The sequence below is a fragment of the Vipera ursinii genome, assembly GCF_947247035.1.
Source record: "Vipera ursinii genome assembly, chromosome: 1".
Taxonomy (NCBI): domain Eukaryota; kingdom Metazoa; phylum Chordata; class Lepidosauria; order Squamata; family Viperidae; genus Vipera; species Vipera ursinii.
The window spans coordinates 90871513-90893193 of record NC_139512.1 but is presented as its reverse complement, the minus strand read 5'-3'; the positions used below and the strand labels follow the sequence as shown (position 1 = coordinate 90893193).

Below are 21681 nucleotides of genomic sequence, written 5' to 3'. Positions count from 1 at the left end.
GAAGGGCAGGATATAAATGGGATTTTAAAAAAAAAGACCAAATGGGAGATCCGCTCCAGGTTTTCCAGCCAGCCCACCCAGTTCCTGAGTCAAATGTGTCCTTAGAGCTAAGCCGCTGCTCTTTGCTGCTGCCTTCCCCACCTGCCTTTCAAGTTGGGATATACTACAGCTGCTCTTCAACTTTAGAAGAAAAGACGCCCAGACCCCAGCCTGTAAAAAATCACAGACTGCAGCTTCTTCTCCAATTGGTCCCGCTTTCCCTGCGCAGACTAAATGGGAGATCCGCTCCAGGTTTTCCAGCCAGCCCTGTCCCTAAATTTTCAGCACCCGGCATATAAGACGACCCCTGACTTTTGAGAAGATTTTCATGGGTTAAAAAGTAGTCTTATATGCCGGAAACTACGGTATGTTGTCTCCTTATTGTTCAGATTGAATATCTTCACTATTGCTGATGGGGTTTGTTGGGTGTCAGGGAACATGGGAGGGGGCAACTGAACTTCTGTTCAGTGCTATTTGTAACAGGAAGTGACCCTACTGAAACCAGAGCAACGCAGCACATGGAACAGTGATAATACAAGTATAACTGTAACTATATGCACTTTTGTCCACTTATGGAAATAATACACTATAAGAGCCGTAGTGGAACAGTGGTTAGAATGCAGTATTGCAGGCTATTTCTGCCGACTGCTAGCAGTTTGATTCTCACTGGCTCAAGGTTGACTTAGCCTTCCATCTTTCCCGAGGACCAGGATTGTTGGGAGCACTATGCTGATTTTGTAAACCGCTTAGAGAGGACTGTAAAACACTGTGAAGTGGTATATAAGTCTAAGTGCTATTGCTATTATTATTTGGTATATGCATGTATGGGCTTATATAAATTTAGCATTAAAATGAGGCAGGGAAAGCTCTTTCGTATCTTTTGCCCATCAACTTTCTGATAATTGAGTGGCAAGGTCAGGCCAAGAGTTTTTCAGGTGGCCTGCAAATCTGTCCGGTTGTGACCTATTCAATTATAAGCAGAGGGGGAACATGGATTTACAATATTAGTCTATTTTCTTTAGGAAAAAATTCACAGCTCAGAAAATCTACTTATTTTAGTTACCTGGATCACGTAGCAGCTCTTTTTAAGGTAGTAAAAATTATGAGATGCATAATTCTTATTGACTTCATAATTACATAGCTTAGCAAATCTGTTGATTTCAACTGGTATTTAAAGTTTATCATAATCTTTGGAATAAGATAAAGTTAAAACGTACTTTGAGACAAGTTCAGTTCCTGATGTCTTCATAGTTTTCTTGGCGATCTTAAAGAAATGGATACGATATTTTCAATAATGTCCTGTAGGTGCATATTGGAATTTGCGAGGGTAGGGGAAAAATATATAGCTTTGAAAAAACTTTCTTGCAAAACACAGCAAAGAAATTGATCTTTGTATATAAGATGTACATAATATAGATTGGGATCATTGCCTAAATCATGAACAACTTTATTACTAATAACTTATGGTCTTATATGTGCTTATGGCCTTTGTAGTTCTCTCTCTCTCCATCAACCCCCACTTTACTATTATTGATCCTTTTCACTTTTAGACACTTTGCATTTTCTCTTCAAGACTTTGGTTACCCATTATGTTAGTTTCAAACTAATGAAAATACTGCTTTCATTCCCTCCAAATCATATTGCTTTTAGACCAATCCCTCACTCTATTCAACAGAATTACCTACTATGCTTCATTTCTTTTCAGTGAAATAGGCTTCTCTATTTCAGCTTAAGGAGTTTACAGATCCCTTTAAATGCTTCCCTAATCTGAACAAAAGATTAAGTTATGGTTAACTGTGTTGATGATACAGAAACATGTATTTGAAGAGTGGAAATCAAATCACCATGTACACAAGCACGATGTAAATGAACAGAAACTTAAACATTAAGAAGCAATTTCTCTTTGCAGCAGCCAGCTGGTATGTGGATAGCTCTGTAATATGTAGCCAGCAGGTAAGCAAGGAAATATTCTATGTTATTCTTTCCCTGAGCTGCCTCCTTCATTCACACATACCTGGTTCTTCTACCCATCCCCCATCTTTTTTTTTTAGAGCTGCAAAACTTTCAAAGTTCTGGGATATGGTTTGAAATTTGGTGGCCAAACTCCTTAAAAAAGCAGAATGTGAAACTGGATGACTGGAATGGTGGAAAACAATTTCCTTGGCTCCAGATTTCATTGATACTGTGCTTTCTGTCACTTAAGCACCAATGGATACCAGCTGCAACTGCTGAGGACTTGGGACGTAAGCTTGAAATATGGATCCTTTCTCCCAAAGCAAATTCATATCTTGAACATAGAATTTAATACTAAGAAATCTGCTGGTTCAACTAAGCTAGATTTAAAGTTTCTTTTACTATAGGAAAATTTGATTTGGACAGCTTCTTTAAAAAATCTTGCTGGAATTGATTTATCAAACTTTATCTACAATGAAACCTTTTTATACTACCAGTCTAATACATTATGATTTCTCTGAATAAAACTGAATATTAATTGATTTCTTCTTAAATAAAGATTAATGATAGGCTAAATATCTTATTCAAAAGGAATAAACAGTGTTTAGTGCCATAAAGTGGACATAAAACATGTGTGTGTGTGTGTGTGTGTGTGTGTGTGTATGTATAAGGTAAAAGGTAAAGGTTCCCCCGCACATGCATGCTAGTCGTTTCCGACTCTAGGGGCCGTTGCTCATCTCTGTTTCAAAGCCGAAGAGCCAGCGCTTGTCCGAGGACGTCTCCGTGGTCATGTGGCTGGCATGACTAGACACCAAACGCACGGAACGCTGTTACCTTCCAACCATAGTGGTCCCTATTTTCCTACTTGCATTTTTACGTGCTTTCGAACTGCTAGGTTGGCAGAAGCTGGGACGAGTAACAGGTGCTCACTCTGTTACGCGGCACTCGGGATTCGAACCGCCAAACTGCTGACCTTCTGATTGTCAAGCTCAGCGTCCTAACCCACTGAGCCACCGCGTCCCTGTATGTGTGTGTGTGTGTGTGTGTGTATATATAAAATAGTTGAGTTATTCAGTCTTTGGATTGCACACATTTTTACTGGTCTCTGGGTAGTACTAGATCCTTAATACAAACTCATAAAACCATTTGCGCACAAATTTAATCCACAACTCTCTACCATCTAGCCTTGTAACTTATTCAGATTCCTGACCTGTTGAGGAATGAGTCATATCAGCTTTTCAGGGCTGCTGAGATCTTACCTTCTCCCAAAGAAGTATTGACTACAGCCTGGGTCCAGCTTTGAGTCCTCTCCCTAGCAGCTTTCACAAGCCAAGTGAGGCAGGCTGTCCAATCCACAGATGCAGAACTGAAATCACAGAAAACTTTATCCACTTTCTTGAGATTCACAGACTCAAAACCCCAGATTGGTTTAGTGGATAAGGCAGGCTAGAAATCAGGAGACCAGTCTTGCCTTTGGGCCAATCATGCTCTCAGTCCAACTTATCTCATAGAGTTGTTGTTGTGGGGAAATAGGAGGAAGGAGTATTAGGTGGGTTCGCTGCTTTGGGTTATTTAGAAAAATAGTAAGGGGCGGAAAAATTAAATACATGCACAAACAAATAAATATTACCCCCCAGAAATGACAAAATGGGATCGGTGCCATGCCAATAGATGCCTCCATCCATAAATCTGTACTATCAATTTCCAAGTATTTACGGTCTATAATATCTTTTAAAGGTTCAGAGTGTTCAGTGGTCTATCATCATGTTAATTTCTCACAGTGTTAAATGAAATTTATGGTTTAGTCCTCTGCAGCAAGCCAAGTGAATTATCAGAACTCACACGGTGTAAAAAGATTGGGTCTCATCTCCAAGTTTATGATCCCTTTATAGTAAAATATTACATATCACATAAATATTACTTTAAGATACATACATTTACAAAAACAGAAATAACTCTATGCTGGTATACATTTTTTGGGTTGTGGCACAGGAAACTTGTTTTCAATTCTGCCTAATTATACCAAAGTTCAATTTAATGTACAATACCAAGTCATTTCTTTGAAACATATTACTATTATTTTTAAGTGGTGACTTCTTTGGCACAGAATCCAACCTTCAGGCATGTGCTTTTCCCACTGTTACTGTATTGTGAAGGCCAACAGGAGCAACAATTAATCAACTGTCACCAGTGAGGAACTTCACAATCCTGAATGTAACTACAAAATTTCAAGGAGTGTTTGAATGTTCAAATTTAATTTACTTTTTGATCTTGTAATGGGTCTCCAAATACAGTAGGCATCCCCCTGAACTCATCGCATGGCTGCATATTCACATGGGGGATTGCCCCATTTTTTCCACGGAGATGTTTATTGATTGAAATAAAATCAACTGCATTCACACTGCTGTTACACAAATTTCTGTTTTACGTAATTTTTTTTTGCTTTGGATGCAGAGATACACTTAGCCTATTAATATGTCTCACATATGACATACTTACTTAGACCAATCTAATAAACTAAACAGGTTCTTATAAAATCCTACCTTACAGAGGAAGAAGACTTATAATAGGCTTCTTTACACCCATCTATTTCCAGTATCATACAGTGGGCAATACTTCTCCTGGCCAGGACGGAAAAGGTGGTCACTCTCGTTCCCGATTGCCCGGCAGGCAAACCGCAGCTAAAATGGGAAGACCACCAAACGTTTCTACAAGTTATAAGAGCTGCGGTGCAACTTCTTTACTTTCGAGAGACATCAGAAACGGGACAAGCGGCAAAGGGCCCTGGCTCGTTCCTGCTTTGACAGCGCAGAGGGAAAGCGAGCCAGCGGACGCAGCCCACGAAACCTAGAAATAGGGCTAAGGTCGGCTGTCGGGCTCGGCCACCCGTAAAAACTACAGCAGGAACTCCGAAGGGCACTCAGGGAAAGAAGACTCGCGCGCACGCTCAACTCAGCCTTTAGGGGACAGCGGAAACCTACGCACGCATTGCACCCTGGGAGATGTTGTAGGGTTGTTGGCTTTTTGCCACCGCTTATTGAAAATAATGCGTGCGGAACGGGAGGCAGAAAGATGTCCCCTCGGTATCGGTGGAGCCAATGTTCCCTGCTCAGAACACCCTGGGAAAAGCGAGGCGGAAGGCTGCGCCCACAGGGCTGGCGTGTTTGGTTGATTACTAAGGAGATTCCCGAGAGATTCCGACCCACTGGAGCGAGTTAGACCTGCTCCTGTGCAAATGTGGGTGCAAATGTGCCTGACGGCAATAGACCTTCTAATACAGCGTTTCCCAACCTTAGGAACTTGAAGATGCGTGGACTTCAACTCCCAGAATTCCCCAGCCAGCTATGCTGGCTGGGGAATTCTGGGAGTTGAAGTCCACGCATCTTCAAGTTCCTAAGGTTGGGAAACGCTGTTCTAATAGGCCTACTCCCGCCTTGGAGGGCAGGTGGCATGAGGGCAAGCTGCTTGCTGCAGGTTGCTTGGGAAAATGGGGGAAGGAAAGAAGGGAACGGGGAGAGCTAGTTCTCTCCGGCTTCCTTATCTCTCTGTCCGAACAGGGTGGCTCTGCTGCACAGGCTCTCAAGGCGGCTTTTGAAGCATGTTCTGCTTCATAGTATTGAGAGGGGGAGGGGGGATGAGCCAGGGAGAAGATGAAGAGCAGCGGCTGTTTTCTCTGGCCTGCCTCTTTACTTTTAAGAAGTAGTCAGAAATGACAGAACCTGCAGCAGAAAGTATGTGGGGGAGGATATGCCGCTCCTGATCGGGAGTTCTCCTACTTCCAAGGGGTAGCAGAAAAGATAAGCCAGCAAGCTCTTAGCTCACAGGCCCTGCCGTTTCCAATGGGCTGCTCTTTATTTAAAAATAAACATAGTTAAAACTTTTTTTTAACACACATTTAATGCATCTATCATCTGGTAAGTTCTGAATCAGCCTTCCCCAGACTGGTGTCTTGAAAAATGGATTGAATTTTTAATTCTCTTAATTTTCCTTATCCTCAGCTACTACTGGAAGCAGTGTGAAGGTTATAAGAGTGGTCCAACTCATTTGGAAAGCACCAAGTTAATCATGGTTGTCAAGTCTTTCCAAGCATTGAAAATGATTATGTGACATCAAGTTGTTGTCAGTTCTTAGTCACCACTTAGATCAGGGGTGTCAAACTCAATTTCATTGAGGGCCGCATCAGCATTGCGGTTGCCCTCAGGGGGCTGGGTGGGCGTGGCCAGGGTGGGCGTGGCCTAATGGGTGGGCATGGCTAGAGTGCCTGTGGCCTCCTGGGTGGGCGTGGCCAGCTCTACATCACTGGCATCAAGGGTGCCTATGGGGGCCTGGGCAGGAGTGGGACAGATCTGAGGGTCTGTGGCAGAAGGAGGGTCTCTGGGCTAGGGCCAAGGCAGTGGGGGCTGTTCCCTCACTGTTTCCAGGATGGCTTCGGGGGCCACATGAAACCACTTCACGGGCCCGATCCGGCCCCCGGGCCTTGTGTTTGACATGTCTGACTTAGATGTATATTCTAAAATCTCAACTGTAATCATCAGTATTGGTTTTCTAATCAGTCCATAGCTGTGGATTTCAACAATCTATTCTTGGTGAACCATCTTAGCTTCCTTGAGTGCTATGAGAATTAATTCAAATGTCTAGACTAGAGGGTGCATTTTTGAAAATCAGTTGTTCAAAGATTTCATAACCCTATGCTTAAACTGTGCTTTAATTTGGTACCATTAAAGCAGGCAATGATCTCTTTAGGTAGAATCTTGGAACTGGATTCAGAAAGCTTATGTCATGATTCCATTTCATTTCCAAGTATAGTTCTGTTTGTAATATTTCTGCTGAACAAAAAGAGAAAAAGACAGTACCAGCAGATTTCCTTTTTCTTTCTTTAAAATCTTTGGCATCAATTGCTTCACAGTTCAGAAAATGTGGTTTGCGTTACCTAGTTTATTGTGGGTGCAAATGAAAGTAGCAATCCTTAAATTAACATTAGTTGCACATTTGTTCCAAAGAATAGTAACAATGGAACAAGCAGAGTATTTTTGACCGGAATTGTATAATATTCTGAAGGATTGTAGTAGGGGAAGAAGAATTCCGTTAAATGGCATGAAAGAATGGTGAGAATGAAGTGAATAAAGAAAAAGGAATTGGGTCTTTCAGAAGCCCAAGAATAAATTAGAAGGGTGATTGGTGAGTACAGTATCTAATTAGAAAAAGATCTCTTTGTTTCAAATGTGTGGTTTAAGCATATCTATTGTTCATATAAGACAACAAAATAAATACAACAAGTCCATGGGTTAATAATTTAAGGACAACCCACGGTTAAGAATGGAGGCTATTGTAGCAAAATTCAACTTAAATACACAATGATTCAACTTAAATACAGAGTGATTCAAGTTCATCACACAATACTGCTTTTCAGTATTATGCAATTATATTGTTCTGGCTTACATACAAATTCAAACTTAAGGATAGACCTTGAGAATGGAACTTGTTCTTAAACTCCAGATTACCTGTACAGTTCTAAAAGCATGATTGTGTTGACCGTTTATGGTGAAAAATTGAGAGAATTAATGAAGGATACTAATGCAATTAAAGGTTATAAAAGCATTATTTTATAACAGCAAAAATGGATTTTGGGAGGAATGGCCATGAAAGAAATGGGAAGAATAAAAGAAATTAAAATAATCGCAGAATCACTCCAAGAAAGAGAATATGCAAGAATGGATACATATTAGAATACAGATTCTGATCTTGAATCTAGTCTACTCTAGAAGAGTACAGTATGGCAGCAGGTATAAATGATGTAACTTGATAAGTGTTAAAAAATTGGAGGTGTTTTGTTATGCAGTATCTCTGTGAGGACTACACTATGCCTCATGATAGGAGAAATGATATTATTGTTCTATAATACAAGAGTAAAAAAAAATGGTAGAGGACAGGAAGGCCTGGAGGAACGTTGTCCATAGGGTTGCGATGGGTCGGCCACGACTTCGCAACTAACAACAACAAAAATACTATTATTTGTGAAATGTGCCTGTATTTAGCAGAATACTGATTGAAAGGTAATAACAAAATTTGGGAAGTACAGGTTGATTTTATGTCTGGCAGACTGAATTATGTGCGGACTGAATTATCCTATTTATCAAATCACTGAGAAATAAATGAATGTGAGAAAGGAATTTTATTGCATATTTGTTGAGTTAGAAAAGGTGTAGGATAAAATGGATTTCATCATTTTTTAATTATTGAGTACCGTATTTGGTGCAAATATGGAATTGAATGCAATAAGAGTAGCTGAACTGCTGAATGTAATAAGAGTAATACAGTATATGATGGAAGTAAAGTATACATGAGAATAAATAGAATGCTTAACAATGGTTAAACATTGAGCAGAGATGTAAGATGTACCCCTTGATAAGTTAATGTACTTATTAATGTTTAATTTGAAAAATGACATTAGAAGTGTGTTGGTTGGGAATGTGGATATGTAAGTATTTTTGTGAGTAGAGGATTCTGTATTTTTGGCTAGAATCTGAAGGATTTACAATGATATTTTGGTGGTTTTATGATGTAATAAGCAGTGTAGACCTGAAACTTATCATGTCAAAAAATAAATCACAAAACAAATACCTAGAAGTGTGTATGGTTCTAAGAGGGGAAGACCAAGAACATTTGGTTGGATGAGGCTGATGAACTCCAGAAACAGACAGGAGTAATAAATGTAAAGAACAAAAGCAATGTATGAAGCATATCTGTTTTGGAATCAAGATTGATTTGCAAAAATAGAAACCGATGGACTGATGTAGCAAATGATGTTGGTTTAGGCATATTTCCCTTTTCTTATTGCATGCTTTTACTTACGGTTTCTTTCCCTTTTTCTGCTATTCTGCATAATTTTACAAAATGCAATAAAATGAAAGATGGTGTGACCATAGTATTCTGAGAGTTAAAAATATTTCTGCAGCTTTTTGCACACAAGCTATGCATGAACAATACAGTCTGAAATGTTTGCTTGATTGGTACATCTGATGAAAAGTATAAAGGGTACTTGAGATCCAAGTGGAAAAGAACATTATCCAACTGAAATTAAATCTGCTCCCTTTTAGATTACATAATTGTTCAGATGTATGACTCACTCCCTTCTATTTTCAAAATGCTTATAAAATAAGTATTTTAACTAGAAATATCTAGAGTAATATGTAATACAAATCTGGAATTCATTTCCTTTATAGTGTGTTACACATTTTTGTTGCTGTTACTATAGCATTTTACTGAAACATTTGATATTACGGTAAGTTAATTTACAGATTCCATCAAGTTCCCAGGTTGACCATCATTACCAACTAATTAAACTGAAGTATATCAAGTTATTATTATTTTATTCTGCATTTTACCTTGGGCAGTAATCCCATACATCTTCAGCCATGTGTGTTTCTGAAGTTATTTACTATGCCTTTTTTTACTGCCGTTTCCCAAAGAAAGTTAAGATGACATACCGTAGTTTCTTCTTGCAACTCCTTTGTATATTCATAATAAAGTGGATAGTTAGGCTGAACAGGTTTTTGAAACTTGATTATCTACTAGAATATCTCCTTATATTCTAATGTCACTGAATCTTAAAAGGCATCCAGATGTGACTACTTCCCAGCATCTAGTTTTCATTCCAAATATTTTTATGCTATTTTTTTTTAAAAAAGTGCTGCTGTATCCAGTCACAGTGAATGACTACATCATAGGTAATTCTTGCCTTATCACAATTGAGACCAAAGACATTAAGTGATGCTATTATTGAATCATAACCAATCCTTGTTTATTTGTGTTTTGCTGTTGAAGAGGATGTGTTCTTTTTTCATTTCCTTCTTAGCTTTTTATTCTCTCTTTTGAATGGTATGTAAATGTGGTTTATCCATGTGCCTATTCATAACTGATTTATCTGAATGCCAAGTTTCTGAAATTTCCTAGCATGGATTTAGCTTGGTCTAGGTTGCTTAAGTTTTCCTACCTGAAACTACGATTGAATCTATGTGTTCTAAGATTAAGGAGTTTTGTTTCTCTTTCAATCTGTGTATATATACAAACAATTATATATACACTTAGGCGTCCTTGAAAAGGCTAATTTTTAAAAAATATATAGTAATGGAGCATTCAAAATAAGAATTTCAAAGAATAAAAATACTTTATTAATTTAATAACAAGAAGATGTAGTACAGTAAAGAATATGTACTTATGGCATCCTGTATAGAGACAATTACTGAAATACTATCACCTGATAAGCAGGATAATTCAGAATCAAACATGGATTGATTGGAAACAAATTAGAAGAGATAGCTGTTGTTTTACATTTGTAACTGGTAAAAATGGAATGCTTTTTGTTTCTCATAGCTCAGTATTAGTTTTTTAATCATGTCCACTTATATGCTAAATAAGCAGAGAAACAATAATGACATTAAAAATTTAAAACTTGTAAGGAAACATTCTTAACATAACATCATAATATCCAAATAAAGTAGCAAGGTTATGATATTTGTGTTTTGCTTCCACAATCAATTTCATGTATACTAATTGGGTCAACCTTTGGCTCAGTATTTAGTCTCTTTTTTCATTAAGTTCTGATTTGAGCTCCATCCCTTTGGAAAACATTTAATTTTTTTTCCTGCTAACCTTGCCATATACTGTATTTACTTAAGATAAGAACAAACTTAGTCAAGTTATTCAACAAAATCATAATATGATTCCACAGAAAAGTTCAATGTTGCTCCAAAGTCCATGTCTGGTATTATTGAAAATTCAAAGAACAGGCATTATTTAGATCAGAGATCTCCAACCTTTTGGGCACCAGGGACCGGTTACCTGGAGAGACGTTTTTTCCATGGACCGGAGGGGGCGTGGTTTTGTGTGCTGCCTGCATCCCGCAGATGGGGCTTTGTTTGTTTGTGTGGACCAGTTGCTGGCATGCTGAGGACCAGTACCAGTCCATGGACCGAGGGTTGGGGACCCCTGATTTATATAATCCCTGGAAGAGCAATGTCATTGTGACTGAATTCTATCTGTGAAGTGGCTACATAAAAGTTTTCTGTCATTGCCATTCCAAGCCAAGAGAAATTGCCAAAGCAGACTAAATCATGGAGAAACAGTTGCTGAGTCTGAGTCATTTCCAACTATTTATGGCCTAATGGATTTTGTTTTCTCCTTTGAGCTCCTGTAAAGCTGTATTTGAGTTAGTGGCAATATCTGCCTACCTGATCTTCTATTGATTTGTTTTTTGATTGCCTTCGATTTTTCCAAGCAAATGGAACCATAGGTCATTAAAGCACTGTATTTAGACTACAAACGGTTTAGACTACAAACATCTGGACAACCACTGGATGGCAGCAGAGATGCAGATACCTTTACTGCTAATTGTCCTCTGAATTTCTGCAGCCCAGACATAGTATGCTTTGTTTTCTAATATTCCAGGAATTAATATATAAGAGGATCTTCTTCATGTAGTCCAAAGCATAGGGACAATGTTCACTGGGAGAACTTACAAAGAGAATAAGAATTTAGGAAAGATTTGAGTCCTTGTAGCAGATTTAAAGACACATTTAGTTCAAGAATCCTGCAAAAAGTCACCTACTACTGTTTTAAGTTGAAAAGGAAACTGAGCTGAAAGTTTCTATTTTACACAGCAGTTAAATCTGTAGCTGCCTTAATCTATTTTCTATCACTTTTATCCTTGTTCATTGTAAGCTGGACTTAATAAACCAAGTTTTAACAAACCGCACAATCTACAAAAAATCCTTGGCATTCTGAAAGAAAAATCTGTCCAAAGTGTATGATAAATATTAACATCTCTCTGAATTGCAGGAGTTAAACATGTTTTTAAGTATTCCTTAAATATGTATGAAAACTAAATGCAAAATTGCCTTTTTGCCATGTTGAAAGTTAACATTAGTTACTGAATTATTAATTGAATTAATATTCAATTTAGAACAATATTTTTTTTAAAAAAATCCCTCCATGCAGTTTTGCTGTTGTCCAACAAGATAAATGATTTCAAGAAACAGAAGCTAGCAAAAAGCATGGAAAGGACAAAATTACTGATGATATATGTTAAAAGAACTACAACTAGCTTTAGGAGCCAAACCATTTACATAGTAGCAACAAGTCTTTCAAGGAAATATGTTTAGAATCTTGAGGGAAAAAGCAGCTACTTCTCATAAATATGGATTCATGCTGTGAATAATAAAGAGAAAAATTATAATACAAAGGAAGGGAGAAAATAATGATGCAAAAGGGAACAGGAATCTTTTCAGTTTAATATAGAGTGGAAATAGGCAAGCAAACTAATATGTAAGCTATCTATATTATTAAAACTATAGGAATATGGCTCTATTGAGCCCCCTAAAATGAAGATTTCAAATGAAATAAAAGTATTATTTACTATTTTTATTTTTTTAAGGAAACATGACAGCTTTAAATACTTGACAGAGCAGCCCAGAACCTTATAAACCCTAAATTTCTTACTCTAAAATACCGTAATCTCAAGAAAAATCCACTGTTTACGCTTCCTCCCAAATTAAATTACAAGACTTCTGAGAGTACCATAGATATATTCTTTTCCCCCCCAAAAAAATATGAGACTAGCTATAGACTACAGCCCATGCCTATTTCAGCATGTTGGCTGAAGCAACAGGAGCTCTGATTCTGCTCAAAGATTGTAACTGGGAGAGTAATAAAATCAAACGAAAGAAAATAAGAATGTAAACAGTTTGGTTAAGAGAAAGAGTCATAGATCCCAAGATATGAATCTAAAATTTCTTGGCTTATTCTTAATATTCAAGCGTTTGTTTTAGAGAAAGTAAAAAAAAATGTACATCATCTGCCATTGGAGATAAACTGGACTATAAAAAGGCTATTAAAATTTAGAATGCTTAATTTAGTTTTTAGCATCATATATATTTCTTGTATAGAAATTACAAATAAACTTAAAAACTATAAATGTCTGGAGATTCTCAGTCATCCATGTCATGGATGTCCCAAAGGTGCTTTTCAAAAAGTCAATTTCACGGAAAAACAAAATCCAGTTGCCTTTTGAAAAAGCAACTTTGGTTAAAAACTAACATACAGCTCATAAATCACATTTTAAGAAGCAGACTATTGGAGGATTCTTCCAAAGTAAGCATATCAGACTTTCTAAAGCGCTAAATGGCAATCTTTCACTTTACTAAGTTATCTCAATAATAAAGAAAATATTCTGCCTTGCTGAAGTTAAAAAAAAATCTAGGTGAAGTAAATAATTCTAAACTTAATTCCACAAAAACTGAAGCCTCGCTAATGCCAAAGAAAGATTCAAGCGGTGATTATGTTTTAAGGTTAATGGGGCTTCATGATGCTGATTTTTTTTTGAATTGTGCTATTTTTTTTAAAAAATCACCTTATATTATTTGATGGGAATGAAGTTGATACTGCCATGTTTTTTATTATGGATTATGCTTTGATGCAAAAATGATGCATACATTTTAAGTAAAAGTGAAGACATGAACTTTCTCAGAAATGACAGCATTTTCACATACAGCAATATAGCCCGGGATATGCCATGATGATGGGCCGATTTCATGGATTTGGAACCTGATTAGGTTTTCATTGATGTAATGACAATATTATTAAATATGTCTAAAGAAAACATTATGTAGAATCATTGTAAGCCTGCTGTTGGTTGCTTTTGGTAATATTGCTCTTGCAGACACTGTGTATCTATAGTTCTCAACCATAATGGAAAATCAGATCTTTTGTGACCTTATGCTACATATCACAATAGTATGAAAAAAATCAAAACTATAGGATTCAGCACCATGCAAATTAATTGTTGTTGCTTTGAGAAACAACGGCAGGAAAATTAATATATTTTAATTTAGCTGAGTGGGCCCAATTGGCAAAACAAAGCTCAGGACTCTTATAGGTTGGAAACATGTGGAAGAGGCCTTATCCTGAATGGAAAGACAATGACTAAAATGATGATGATAATGATGATGATGAATTTAGTTGAGTATCTTTTGTTCAGAACCATATCCAGAGGTTCTGGTACCTGTTTCCAAATATCCTATCTGAGTAAGAAATGTGTCACGTATCTTGCAATTGCAGAGCATCATTTATTTTAACATGTGGCAATGCCCTACCACAACCAGTGGGGTTAGTGTTCTGTTGAAGCAGTTTAGCATTGGTGATATAAGCCCAAAGAGTAAAGGGTATTTTACAGTCATTTAGTCTTAAGTTGTAGTGCAAAGCTGCTGTTTAGTTTCTCTGGAGCTTTGCTGGCTGTCCCTCTACCCTCACCCCTTTTCATGATTTTAGAAGCCTCAAACACCCCAACCATTTTCTTCTGAAAAGTGGGACAAATCTAAATTAATCTCACTTCAACTTAAATATGAGTTTTCTGTGCAAAAGAAAAGGACAAATACCTCAAACCTGTTTTTGTTACCTTGGTTTGGATTGCCAACATTTCATTTCTTTTCAAAGAGTTACTAGGTTTGCTTTAGACATCCAGAAGCATAAAACTCCTTACAGTGCAGTATCAATGGCAAAAATCTATTAAATCTTTTTGTTTGTTGCTTCTGAAGGCTATGCCTATATTATCAGCATAACATAAAAATTTCTATAGAACTCTATGGACATCAGTTATGGAACATTACAATGTAGATTAGGCATTCTTGGATTGGTAAATTGTTCCAATATCTGCCTAATTGTTGGCAATCTAAAAGAATTCTTTGGGAAGGAAATTGTTATCTTAGAAGGAGCCAAGCAACATTTAACAGTAGCTTTAGCTCTGCAAAATCTCTTTAAGGAATTTAAAGCCTTTTGTGCAGAACAGGGAGAGGCACAGTGAGTTATTGCTTCCAATTTGGCTGAGTTTTCCTGGGAAGCCATAGAGGTTGGTTTCCCCTTAAAAAAAACTTGCTTATTTTAGAATACCCATTACATCAAACTATAACTGAAGCAACTGGTCTTCTGATACCAGAATATTATCTTCTGATAGCTATTCTCTGTAAAGTTTAGAACACAGCCATAAATGCAGCAACCAGTTATGTACTCTGCATGGATTGTGAACAAAGTGTATGAGATTTACAACTTTTACTGCAGTACTAAAGAACTGCACTTTTCTATGAATGGCATGTTTAAAATAATGTTAAAGACATTTCTTTGGGTAATCATGATTCAGGACAAATTAAAATAAAACTGGGAGAGAAAATAACTGTTATTTGGTGTTGAGTGCATGTTTATAACTATCATATTCTTGTTCAAATGACCAATATCCATAAAATATCCATAAAGCACTAAAATTATGGGGAAAATTACTTTCACATCTAATAGAAAGCATTATCTTTTTAGTTCTCCTGATGAATTAAAATGAAATAAGTATCATTCCATAATTTTTCCAAAATCCCAAACTATCATTCCATATTTTTCCCAAACCATTGATAACATCACAAATTTCCAGGGCAGTTATCATCAATCAGTAAAAGGATTAATACATTACTTTAACTGAGTTCCTCAATTGTCAATGTGGAATCAGGCAAGCAGTGGCAACCATATAGGTTTATTTTGAAAACAAGCTAAATGAAATATATGGAAACCTTGGCACCAGAAATTCTATCGATTATTGATTTTTAGTAATACTGCATCACTATCGAAGTTCAGAAGATTTCATTTGAAAGAACTAGAGGACAAGGTTCAAAAGCTGTAACTTAGCATCTCCTGTCTATAACATTTCCCCCCAGAGTTGTACAACAACAAATTCCATAAAACAATAAAAGACTTTAAGTGTATATAACATTGCTGAATTGCGACCAATAAATTCTAAAACTCTTGCAACATATCAGATACTCCCAAATCTCCAGAACTGAGATATGTTTGACTATACCATTGTTTCTCTTTTTGAACTAAAAAGGTATTAAAAGAATTATCTTTAAAGCTTTTTGCAACTCTTACAACTATTGCCTCCAAATTCGGTCTTTTTTTTACTCAATAGAACTTACTTTCAAGTAATTGAGTAAAAACTTGCAACCCAACCATAGGTGAAAAAGCCAGGCCAATGAGTTATTAAGTTAGGTACATAGATTGTCCCAATGGTCAACTTTTATTTGTTCCCTCTATTTCAGATACATTATGCTAAAGCAGCGTTTCCCAACCTTAGGAACTTGAAGATGCGTGGACTTCAACTCCCAGAATTCCCCAGCCAGCATAGCTGGCTGGGGAATTCTGGGAGTTGAAGTCCACGCATCTTCAAGTTCCTAAGGTTGGGAAACGCTGTGCTAAAGAATGTGGACGAAGGGAATAAAGTAAGCTTGTGTGCAGTAAGCTCGTGTGCGTCTTTCAACGTTTTGCCAGTGGGAATCCCACAAAGCGCTCTTTTTACTGACATGGCCCTCACCCCACCCCCAGTAACTTGAATTTCCATCTGTCAGAAAGCTAAGAAACGAACTTAAAAAATGGGCTGATGACACACTTCTGGATTTTTTTTGGGTACCTAGCAAAAAGAGCGCCCCCATCAGTTTGTTTCCCCCCCCCCTTCACAAGGGGAAACAACTGTCGATTTGTCGTCTGAGCCGTCTTTCACGCCACCTAAAGGCAGGCAGGCCCTTTACTTTGCTCTTTCAAGGTGCTCAGATGAAAATTCGCCAACGATCCGCACTGTGGTACCAGCAGCAAAGGGTCGGTCGGGATGTGGTTGGAGAAGAAAACCCGTCCGTGGGAAGCGTGCCCGGCAAGAGTTCCGCCGCGTGGCCACCGAGGAGGGGAGGAAAAAAAAAAAAAGGGGGGGGCCACTCCTGCTCAACCCTTGAGATACTCGGTCTTGAGACGGCTGAGGCGCGCGCCGTGGCTCCGGACGGTGAGCGCGAGCAGCTCGTACTTGTCCCGCAAGCCCGCCGAGACGGTCAGCGTCTCCTTCAGGAGGGCCCGCGCATGCACCAGCATTGCCAGGAAGTCGTCGTTGAGGCGGCTCTCCTCGTGGCTCTCGTGCTCCTGGCCTTGCCGGAACTTGTTTTCCAGCTCGCCCAGCGATTTTTCCGAGTTGGCGTAGGCGTCGCCGATCTGGGTGGCTTCCCTGCGCAGGTAGTTGCCGTAGCTCTCCTCGCCGTCCAGGTCGTAGGCGATGCTCTTCTGGATGCCTTCCAGCACGCGCGCCGTGTCCTCCACCTGCCGGCCGAGGAGGCTGAATTCCTCGCGCAGCGTCAGAGTGGGCGCCGCGGCGGGATGCGAGCGCTCAGCCTCCCCGTCCGCTGTGCAGCGCAGGCGGTCGCTCACCTTGAAAAGCAGCTGACATTTCTCCGGGTCATCGTTCTCTTCGTAGTCCCCGTCCGGCACGAAATAGTGATGCAGCGTCCCGTTGGACATCTCCGGGTAAAGCGGGCCGTCGAAATAGCCGTGGCACAAGCTGATCGAACAGCTCAGCAGCCACACCGAGCGGAGCCCCAGCAGCATCCCGGGGACGGGGGGGGGAGGGAGGGCGGGGAAGGGAAGCTGCCCGACAAACTTAAGCGTCCCGAAGCGGAGGGCAAAGGCAACTCCGGTCGCGCCTGGTTCAAGTCCTCTGCTGGTAGCCGCCCGTCGTGCAGGGCTTCATTGGGACCCGCTGGGAAAGCGGTCGCTTGGCCCTTCTCGCTCCCCGCTGAGCGAGTTCTCCGTTGCAACCGGTTGGCCCGCGAGAGCTTCGTTTTTCCCCGGGAAGGGGGTGGTCGGGGAAGATCAACAAACCTTAAGGAGGAGCCTCTGGCTTCTTTCCCACCAACTTTCCTTAACCACGTTTTCCTTTCTCCTGGCTCTCCACGCGCGTTAGGAAACTTCCAAGTAAAAAAAAAAAAACGGAGAGGGAGAGAGGGCGTGCTTGAGTCCAGATTTGAGTGAGACCTGCCCGGAGTTGCTGCAACCGCTTTGGGCTACTTTTTTTTTTCTTTTTCCAATTCTACATCGGGATTGGTGCTAACGCGGGACTTCAGCTTTTGGCCGTAGGATCTCTCGGTCTCTTGTCTCTCCTCCTCCTCTCAAATTACAGCAGTGGGCCCCGTTGCTTACGGAGAAGCCCAGACACCAAGTTTGGAATGAATCCTTACCTCCATATCATTATTAAAGCTATAGTATCATCTGTTTGAAGAGCCCACGATTCTAGAGGAGAGGACTTTCCCGTAGAAAAAGAAATCCTGTGCGAGGGGGGGATCTTGTAAAGACTCTTCATCAAATCAGTTTTTTTTTGTCAGATTGATTCGGTTTAGGAAGAAATGCCGGCAACCTGTTTCCAGCAGAAACTCCAAATGAGGCTGGTCAGCCTAGTTTTGAAGACCACAGTAGGAGGCTGGTTTTTGAAAATGCAAGTTTAACATGTAATAAATGTAATAAATAAATAGTTCAATAAGCTGAGTAAACTGAGAGTATTATTTTCCTGGAATATCCTTGGGCTTGTGAAAGGGGTGCAGAAAAACCAACTAGAAAGTAACTTTTCTGGAATATTCAGTGAAATCATGAAATGGTCATGAAAACCAGAGTTGTGTGTTGTTTACAAAGTATGGCTTTTTTATTCTCAAAATAGAAATGATAGGAATCTAAATGACATAATAGAATAGTGCATCGTAGAATGGAGATGAATCATCCATACTGTACTAACAAATGTCCTCTACATCTTGTTCTGGATAGAATGGCCTGTGTTCCCACTGGTATTCTGTGCTTTTAATCCAGGGGCCCCCAACCCTTGGGCCATGGACCAGTACCAGTCTGTGACCTGTTAGGTACTGGGACGCCCGGCTGGAGGTGAGCTGCAGGCAAGCGAGCAAAGCTTCATCTGCATTTGCATCCACTCTCCAGCAACTAGCATCAATGCCTCTGCTCCACCTCAGATCATCAAGCATTAGATTCTCGTAGAAGTGTGAACCCTACTGTAAACTGTGCATGGGAGAAATCTAGCTTGCATGCTTGTCCTCCCCCTAGTCTGTGGAAAAATTGTCTTCCACAAAACCAGTCCTTGGGGCCAAAAGGTTGGGGACCTCTGCTGTAACCAACAGAGTGATGTTCAACTGTGTTTGAATTCAGCTGTCATTTCCTTCTCAGTCATCTCAGATCAAAAGGCTTCTGTCCTTCCACTATATCCCAGCAACAATATTTGTATGTTCCATTTATATCTCACATTTAATTCAAGAGTGCAAGTTGACGTACAGAGATACCCTCTTCACATTTTTCCCCCCACTGCAGCGGCTCCGTGTAGGAGGTTGGGCTGAGAGATCGCTTCCAAGAGACCCACTAGTTTCTGTGACTCAGAGTGCACTTGTCCTGGATTTCCCAAGGGTCTATTCATCACTTAACCCATCACACTGATTTGTGTAGCAAGGTCCTGGATTGCTCATACTAACCATTTATATGTCTGGTGAGCAGAAAGGTTCACTTACATCTTCCTTCCTTCCTTCCTTCCTTCCTTCCTTCCTTCCTTCCTTCCTTCTTTCTATCTAAGCACACCTTAGACAAATGAAGTAAGATTTCATGCTGTAAGTATTGGCACTATCAATAATTTGTTACCTATTTAGAAAATTTGTATGGCTGCCCACTCACTCTCAGTGACTCTGGGTGGCTTACAGACATTATAATTATCCTGGCATCTTCCCTTATATGCATCTTCTCCAAGTACCTAACTCCAAAATGTTAAAGCTGGCAACAGTTAAGTTTTTCAAAATGGGTCCAGGGTGGGAAGATCCAGGAAATGGCAGGCATTATACATTGAACTTAATACATGTATTAGAAGGAGTATAAAATAATAATGTACCATTCAACTAGTGGAATCTTTGTTTAAATGGAATTGTATTGCCGGATGGTAAGTAGAGCTCAAATACCTGTTGTGGGCACGACAGAAGAAACATTTTCTGGAATTATGGTAACATTTACAATCAGGTAATGTTACAGGTATTCCTCAACTTACGTCTGTAATTAGGACCAGATTTATGTTGCTAAGTGGATTGTTAAGGTGGTTGTTAAGCGAGTTGGGCCCAATTTTATGACCATGGTGATTAAGCGAATCATTGCAGGTAAGCAAATTACACCGTCATTAAGGGAATCTGCCTTCTCTCATTGACTTTGTCGGAAGCCAGCTGCGAAGGTTGCAAATGATCACATGAGCCCAAGATGCTGCAACCATTGTAAATACATACCGGTTGCTAAGCACCCAAATTTTGATCACAAGACTGGGGATACTACAACAGGTCGTGTACAGGTTGTAAATAACTTTTTCCAGTGCTGTTGTAACTTTGAACAGTCCATTGAATGGTTGTAAGGCAAGGATTACATATCTGGATATATCTGGAAGCTACTAAGATATTGTTACCTTCAAATATGAGAGGTGAATGTACTTGGGAAGAATAGTTAAGAATTAGCTGGTATGTAAGATTATACAGTAAGGGCTCAGGTGTTTATTTGTGCTCCTCATCCATCAGATACTCCAGTTTTTTCTCCTTTTGAATCTCATTTATGATCCTTTTCAAAGCTCAGAGTGCTAGGCATTTTTCTACCAAAATAGCAAGGTTTTTCCTTAAACTTTCTAATCCTTAACAATTATAAAATGAGTAACTACTGCTGTTTCAAAGGTCTATGAAGCCCTTTTGGTCCAAAATAACCCAAAGAGCCAGTTCTTCATTCTATTACAAACATTCATAGAGCTTCCCAGCAGAACTTTAATAAGCAACGGGTGGTTAAAAGCAGTTCTGCTGACTTAATTGGTGTCCCCCACACACACACTTGTCTTTCTAGGATTCTTAATTTTCTTGATGGAATTTCTGGAAGGCAAAAGGCAAACCTCACTACTTCAGTCATAAAACCAATGGATTTTCATACAAAGATGCCTTTGCATGTTGCCTTGTGGTTGTAGTATACATCACATTTCTATGGGATTAAATTAAAAAAAGATGGTTTAAATAGCTTGTGGAGTGCTAGCTAGTATGGCAAAGAGCAAAGAAAATCTGTCTCTGATGCTTTCTCAAGCAAGATCAAACTAGGCTGCATTAAAAACAAAGGAAAGAGGAGAAGAAAAAAGCCAGGATCTATCTATCATCTATATATTATTGATTAATTTGATTAATTCAGTGTGTAAGAGCCTCATCACAAAGCAACCTAGGCAGCATATAAAGGGGGTTAAAATGATAACCAGAGTAAAATAAATAAATAAAAGAATGGCTCTATTGTCTAATGTTGAAGATTTTTTTTTAAAAAAGTGACACACATAGACATCCTACACACATATACATAAACCTACCTACAGAGAATATTTTATTTAACTGACATATGGCAGCTAGCCACTATACAGCTGTTTAAATACGCAATATTACATTATGAAATTAAATTTTGTTTTGGCTTAAATTCCGTAGGACAACGAGAAGTTTGCTCTTGGGGCTGGTTTGTCCTCCAAGTGACACCACAGAAGTCAGTGCCCAGTTTTTTCATAGCAGAGACTAATATTGCTACTGAAGTTGATGGAAACTGTGCATGCTTTTTCGCCAAGAAAAGTGACCTCATGCTTTTTTATTTTCTATTTAAAACAGTTCATCTCCAGGACTTGGCCAGAAAAATAATAATAAAAAAAGCTATGTTATTTTTCTACCCTGCTTCATTTGGTTAGGATTGTGATGGGCAGATAAAGACTTGTTTCGGAACAAGGAGTTTTATTCCATTGATTGAATTTTACACTTT

At 39.1% G+C, this 21681-nt stretch overlaps 2 protein-coding genes across 3 annotated transcripts in view; both read right to left on the bottom strand.

The window, feature by feature from the left end:
• The window catches only part of BBOX1 (gamma-butyrobetaine hydroxylase 1), a 40654-nt gene extending 35743 nt beyond the window's left edge, over window positions 1-4911 (bottom strand). For both annotated transcript variants that reach the window (XM_083348588.1, XM_083348589.1), the window contains exons 1-3: window positions 4536-4911; window positions 3252-3358; window positions 1257-1303 (exon numbers count right to left, since the gene is read on the bottom strand). The gene's annotated coding sequence lies outside the window, so the exon portion shown is untranslated. The remainder of the gene's footprint in view (window positions 1-1256; window positions 1304-3251; window positions 3359-4535) is intronic.
• Window positions 4912-15339: 10428 nt separating this feature from the next.
• FIBIN (fin bud initiation factor homolog) lies at window positions 15340-18317 on the bottom strand. Its single transcript, XM_083348332.1, has 2 exons — window positions 16290-18317; window positions 15340-16131 (listed from the first exon to the last, which is right to left on the bottom strand). Exon 1 carries the CDS (start codon window positions 17443-17445, stop codon window positions 16795-16797), a length of 651 nt encoding a protein of 216 aa, XP_083204458.1. The 5' UTR covers window positions 17446-18317; the 3' UTR covers window positions 15340-16131; window positions 16290-16794.
• Window positions 18318-21681: the final 3364 nt, after the last annotated feature.

What these genes read in the sequence shown, in the direction of transcription:
- FIBIN (XM_083348332.1), bottom strand. Translation starts at nt 17,445, where the DNA reads ATGCTGCTGGGGCTCCGCTCGGTGTGGCTGCTGAGCTGTTCGATCAGC.